Genomic DNA, 6,344 nt, shown 5'->3' on the forward strand with positions numbered 1-6,344 from the left:
GGACTGCTCTGGGAGGAGGTTCCCAATTCTGCTCCTAGTAGGGTCTAGCTCAGGGAGCGGAAGAGACAACTGAAAACTCTGGTGAGGGGGGGGTCCTGCCTGTAGGTGGTCACCACCCACTTTGTGACCCACGACAGCTGGTTCCACCTCTTCAGGCCTCAGGTTCCCCTCTTGTGAACAGGTGTACTACAGGTCTGTTCTGGCCCTGTCATGGGGATAAAATGGGGTGTATTTGCATCTTCAACAAGGAGGCCAGCAGTGCTCATGCTCATGTGTGTGCAGTTACTTTATAAACGCTTATTAAGCACCTACTGTGTTCTAGGCACAGTTGGAGCAACTGGGGAGACAGTGATGGAATTGCTCAGTCCTGGAGGGAGTTGCCTAGCCAGTAGGGGTACCAGATGCTTTTGGGGGGTGCACTTTCCCTAACTCTGGGTCCCTCACCGCTCAGGCTTTCGAGGAACAGAAGCAGGACATAGGCTGGAGACTTGCTGCAGGGGTGGCTACAGCGCCCTCCTGGGTCCCCGGGTTAGAGCAGACCGTTGGGATGCTCCTCCCCGCCCGGGCCTCACCCCCACCCTGGGGGTACCTCGAACATAACAGGAAATTTCAAATAACAGGAAACCAAGACAAGGCAAGGCAGCAGCTCCACCCTGCCTGGGGCCAGCCACCCTGGGCCTCAGTCTGCCCCAGGGGACTGCCATGAATGCTACAGGGTCCCCATTGGAGGCCTATGATGCCTGCCAGCAGTTGGCAGCCGGTGGGCACAGCCAGCTCATTATCCTGCACTACAACCACTCAGGCCGGCTATTGGGACGGGCTGAGAGCGAGGACAGGAGTCTGGGGGTCCTGCAGGGGCTCTTTGTGGCTGTGAGCTGTCTGGTGGTGCTGGAGAACCTTCTGGTGCTGGTGGCCATCGTAACCCGCATGCAGTCCCGGCGTTGGGTCTACTACTGCCTGGTCAACATCACACTGAGTGATCTGCTCACTGGCTTGGCCTACCTAGTCAACGTCCTGCTGTCTGGGGCCCACACTTTCCACCTGACACCGGCCTCCTGGTTCCTGCGGGAGGGCATACTCTTCATGGCCTTGGCTGCATCTACCTTCAGCCTGCTTTTTACTGCTGGTGAGCGCTTTGCTACCATGGTGCGGCCGGTGGCTGAGAGCGGGGACACCAAGCGGGGCCGCGTCCTGGGCTTCATCGGGCTTGGTTGGCTGCTGGCCGCCCTGCTGGGCCTGCTGCCCCTGCTCGGCTGGAACTGCGTGTGCTCTTTCCAGAGCTGTTCCAGCCTGCTCCCACTCTACTCCAAGGCCTACATCCTCTTCTGCGTGGTCATCTTTGCCTGTATCCTGGCCACCATCATGGTGCTCTACGGGGCCATCTTCCGGGTGGTACGGGCCAATGGGCAGAAGGCCTCGCGCCCCCCAGTCCGCCGCAAGGCCCGCCGACTGCTCAACACAGTGCTTATGATCCTGGTGGCTTTCGTGGTCTGCTGGGGTCCACTCTTTGGTCTGCTGCTGGCTGACATCTTTGGCTCAAACATCTGGGCACAGGAGTACCTGAGGGGCATGGACTGGATCCTGGCACTGGCTGTGCTGAACTCAGCCGTCAACCCGCTCATCTACTCCTTCCGCAGCCGGGAAGTGTGCCGGGCCGTGCTGGGCTTCCTCTGCTGCGGGTGTCTCAGGCTGGGCCTGCGAGGGCCCGATGACTGCCTGGCCCGGGCTGCAGAAGCCCACTCGGGAGCCTCCACCACCGACAGCTCTCTGAGGCCTAGGGACAGCTTTCGTGGCTCCAGGTCGCTCAGCTTTCGGATGCGGGAGCCACTGACTAGTATCTCCAGTGTGAGGAGTGTCTGAGCCACGGCTGGGGAAGATGGTCCACCCACCAGTGCATGCCCACACAGGTCCTCCTCCTGGCCTGGAGGAGGCCCAGGATGGGTGGGCCAGGAGCCACAGGGAGCATGCAGAGGCAGCGGGCAGGCCCAGATGGAGAGGACAGAGCAGGGAACCAGCCAGGTGTCCCAAGGCCCTGTGTTCCTCCTAGCAGCCTCCAGGTCTGTGGGTATTTCACGGTCTTCTCTGAGAAGGAAACAACTGCTCATTGGAACAGAGAGTGCTCTGGAATGGGGATAAATGGGGTTACTATGTATGCCCCAGTTCCTCTCTGGATTTCAGTGGAACTCCCAGGCGACGAGGGGCAGTCTGTGGGGTTAATGCCTTGGCAACATGGAAATACAATGATGGTATGAGATATCTCAGCCTTCTTCTTATTCATGTTATGCAGAGGGACAATAGCATGGGGGCTATGGGTCTGTTGGGAGCCTGTATCCTTGTCTCTGTCCAGGGAAGGCCTTGGGTCTGTGTGCTTGGTGGGGCGTGGGGCTGTGAGGGCAGGTGGGGTGTGTGTGTGTGTGTGTGTGTGTGTGTGTGTGAAAGAGAGGAAGGTGGGGGGAAGAACGTTGTGCTGTGAGCATAAGCTGCGCTTCTGTGTGTGCACAGACATCTTGTGTGGTAGGCCTCTAGCCTGAGGGTGTGTGTGTGCACACACCTCTGTGTGACTGGATCACTCTGCTGAAAGTATTTGAGCATTACAAGGCTATCAGGGTGGAGCACAGCAAGAGTTGACACCTGCCCCTTCTCACTTCCCTTTTCCCACCCTATCTTTCATCTTGGTCCCCCGGCAGCCTCCTTCTTCCACCTCTGGGCTCTGCATCACTTGGGAACCCAGGCTGCAGGTCAGCAGAGGGGTAGCAGTCTGATTTTTCTGACCTTGGGAACCTTGCCTACTCTCTAGAATTCCCTTTAGCACTAACAGCCTCGTCCACATCCTTCCCCGTCTAAAGTGGGCTGGGAACACAGAATCCACAGAATGAGATTGTTGTTACATGCTCAGTGCTTGCCACAGAAAGGGGCATCCATGTGTCCGCAAAATATCAGGTGATAGTGAAAGATTCTGCACGTGTTGGCCACTACAGGAGCCCCATGTGGCTATTGAGCATTCAATAAGTGGCCAGTGCAACGGAAGAACTGAACTTTGAATTAATTTGCATTTAAATAGTCCATGGGACTTGTGGCAGCCATATTGGACAGTGCAGGTGCACACCCTCAATATGTGGCCACCTTTGACTGGTAGGTTGTTCTCTTTCTCCGTCCTCCCAGGACTGAGCCAGTGCCCGTGGGTCTTCCTGTCTCTGTCTTTCTAAGTTCTCAGGGCAGCCCCTGACCTCTGTTTTACCTCCGCGTGATGGAGGGCACAGTGACTAGAAACCATTTATCACACTGTCCAATATAGCAGCCACTAGCCATGTGCAGCTATTTATAATTTACTAAAATGAAATGAAATTTGAAACATCAGTTTCTCGCCCTGGTTGGTGTGGCTCAGTGAATTGAGCCCCAGCCTGTGAGACAAAAGGTCGCCGGTTCGATTCCCAGTCAGGGCACATGCCTGGGTTTCAGGCTGGGTCCCCAGTTGGTGGCGTGCGAGAGACAGCCACACATTGATGTTTCTCTCCCTCTCTTTCTTCCTCCCTTCCTGACTCTAAAAATAAACAAAAATTTAAAAAACCCACTAGTTTAAAAATAAATTCAGTTTCTCCGTGTATTGGTTTGCTGGAGCCACCATCTCAAAGTTCCATAGACTGGAGGGCTTAACAGCAGACATTTATTCTCTCCTGGTTCTGAAGACTGGAAGTCTGAAATCAAGATGCCAGCAGGGCTGGCTTCTTCTGAGGCCATGAGAATTCTGGTATTTGCTGGCAATCTTTGCTGTGCCTTAGCTTGTAGACCCATCATTTTCATCTTTCCCTTCACATTTACACCACATTCTCCCTATGTGTGTGTGTGTGTGTCCTAATTTCCTTTTTTTTTTTTTTTTTTTTTTCATAAGGACACCAGTCATATTGGATTAGGGCCATCTTAACTCATGACATCTACAATGACCCTATTTTCCAAATAAGGTCACATTCAGGGTTTTGGGGGTTAGGACTTCAACATATAAATTCCATCCACGGCAGTCATGCTATCACATTTCAAGCACTCAGTAGTGACATGTGGCTCATGGCAACTGTTTTGGACGCTGTAGAGGCAGAATGTTTTCATCATCATAGGAAGTTCTGCTGGACAAAGCTGGAAGAGTTCCTGACATGTATCTGGGTGCACAGTAAGCTGGAATGATTCTTACATTTTCCCAATGCCTGTTTCAGATGTGTTTATCTGAGGTGGCAGTAGGCAGGTTGGGGGCTTGGTGAAATTTGAGGTGAGTGGAGCTTGGACTGCCCCCAAAGCTCTCAGCCTGCATTCTGGGCCCATGTTGAGCTGGTTTAGTTGCCCCATCTGCCCTGCCTATTTTTGTTTTAGCTTTAGCATCACCTCCTCCAGGAAGTCTCTTCTTTTTTTCTCCCCCCTCCCTAATCCTCCTCTGAACTCCCACAGCTGCTTGTGAATCCCATTGTAGCCCTGATCACCCCTGTACTGGGATCTCTGTGATGATGGAGATTGTGGTAATGTCCGGGAACCACTCTGTCCCCAGCACTTGGCACAGAGCTCAGCATACAGCAGGTACTCAGTGACCAGGAATTTTGGAAGCACTGGAGTCAGCGGCATGCCTTCTGCTGAACCTCGGGAATCTCTTCCCTCTCCTTTCCTACCCCAGCCTTCCTCCCTGACAGTGGCATAATCATTCCCAAGAATCCTTGTCTTCTGCTTGTTAGATGGCTCAGACATCCATAACCCATTACTATTCCTCAGCTCTGCCAAACACCATGAACCTTAGCTTCTTCATCTGTCAAATGAGGACAGTGATAGCCCCTGCCCTCCTGAGGTGTTGATAACTCAAAGCATAAAAAGGCCCTTGAATTATTATGTACATATTCATAAATGAATAATAGTAACAACAATGCTTTATATATCACTCGGTCCCTGGTGTGTAATCAACTTCATATTAACTCATTTAAATCCTCACAAAACCTCTCCATTATCTCCAATTTATAGATGGAGAAACTGAAGCCCAGAGATATTAGGTGACTTATTCAAGGTCACACAGCTGGGAAGAAGCAGAGCTGGGATTCAAACCCAGGAAGATGGCTTCTTGATCCCTGTGTCTTGCTGCCTCTTCAATGATTGATTGAATGAACAAATGAATACCAGTCCTTGGCTCCTTGGAAAACTCAGAACAAATGTTACATATCACTCTTTGGGTTGCCCATGGTTTCATTTCCACAGATAACACTCCACATTTTAGACAGAAAAACCAAGGCTCAGGAGAGGAGGCAGGATGAGGAGCTCTAGGGTTCAAGCCTCATTGTCTGACCCATATTCAGGCCCCTATGTTAGCCTGTCTCTGGGTGTGTATGTGTGTGTATCTTGTGTGTTCATAATGTGACCTGGGAGAATGGGAGGCAGATGGAAAAAGCAGGTAATAAACATTTGCTGATGAAGAGCATGTGGGCCAGGATGACTTCTCATCTCTTTCTCTACTTTGACAGGGCACTCCTGACTCCTCAGGCCTAGGATCTCCCTGGACAGGCCTGAGGAATGGCTGATAGCAAGGGAGTAAGAAGAATGGCTAGGAAGGGTGCGCTGGTGTGTTGGAGCTTTCACTACTCATTAGTTCATTCACTCACTTATTCATTCACGTAACCACTGTACGTTAGGCTCTATTCTGGGCACCAAGGTTCCAGCTATAAACAACCTGGTTTCTGCCCTTATAAAGCTCCTACTTTGGCGGGGGTGACAAACACTGAGCTAAGAAGTGCCCAACAACATTTCAGTAAGGAATTAACCATGCAGCAAAGCTGGGGAGAGTGTTCTGCAGGCAGAGCAGATGCAATAGTCCCGGGACTGCACGAGTGGGTGCATTCTCATTATATCAACACTTATTGAGAGATTTATGTGTGCCTTCCTCTTTCTGAGTTAGTTCATGTGGATTATCTGATTGAATTATTACACACCGCTGCGGGGTGCGGTAGAGTTTTTGAATACATATCGTATTTGGCAGGTGAGGAAACTGAGGCTCAGAGAGGTGCCCAAGGTTACACATCTGGGAAGTGGAGCAGGTGGGACTTGAACCCAATGCTGTTAATCAGCACAAATGCTACCATATTGGAGCCTGGGATGTCAACTCGCGGTGGGCCAGGGCTGTTGTATTCTTTACCCTGGTTGTGACCTCAGTCTTCCTATCTATAGAAGGGGGTATGAGTTACTCATGATCGTCAAGATCTCTGACCTGAGACAGGGTGTTCTTAGGGTTTCCAGATTAGAAAATACAAATCTGAGACACGCAGTTAAATTTCAGTTTCTGATGAATAACAAATAATCTTTCAGTATGAGTGAAATGAATAAGC

At 51.4% G+C, this 6,344-nt stretch overlaps 1 protein-coding gene across 1 annotated transcript; it reads left to right on the forward strand.

The window, feature by feature from the left end:
- Window positions 1-608: 608 nt before the first annotated feature.
- On the forward strand, window positions 609-2,254 carry S1PR4 (sphingosine-1-phosphate receptor 4). The gene has a single exon (XM_090288721.1). It carries the CDS (start codon window positions 703-705, stop codon window positions 1,858-1,860), a length of 1,158 nt encoding a protein of 385 aa, XP_090144847.1. The 5' UTR covers window positions 609-702; the 3' UTR covers window positions 1,861-2,254.
- Window positions 2,255-6,344: the final 4,090 nt, after the last annotated feature.

This window comes from Furipterus horrens, unplaced genomic scaffold (assembly GCF_987537825.1).
Source record: "Furipterus horrens unplaced genomic scaffold, mFurHor1.1.pri manual_scaffold_10, whole genome shotgun sequence".
NCBI lineage: Eukaryota > Metazoa > Chordata > Mammalia > Chiroptera > Furipteridae > Furipterus > Furipterus horrens.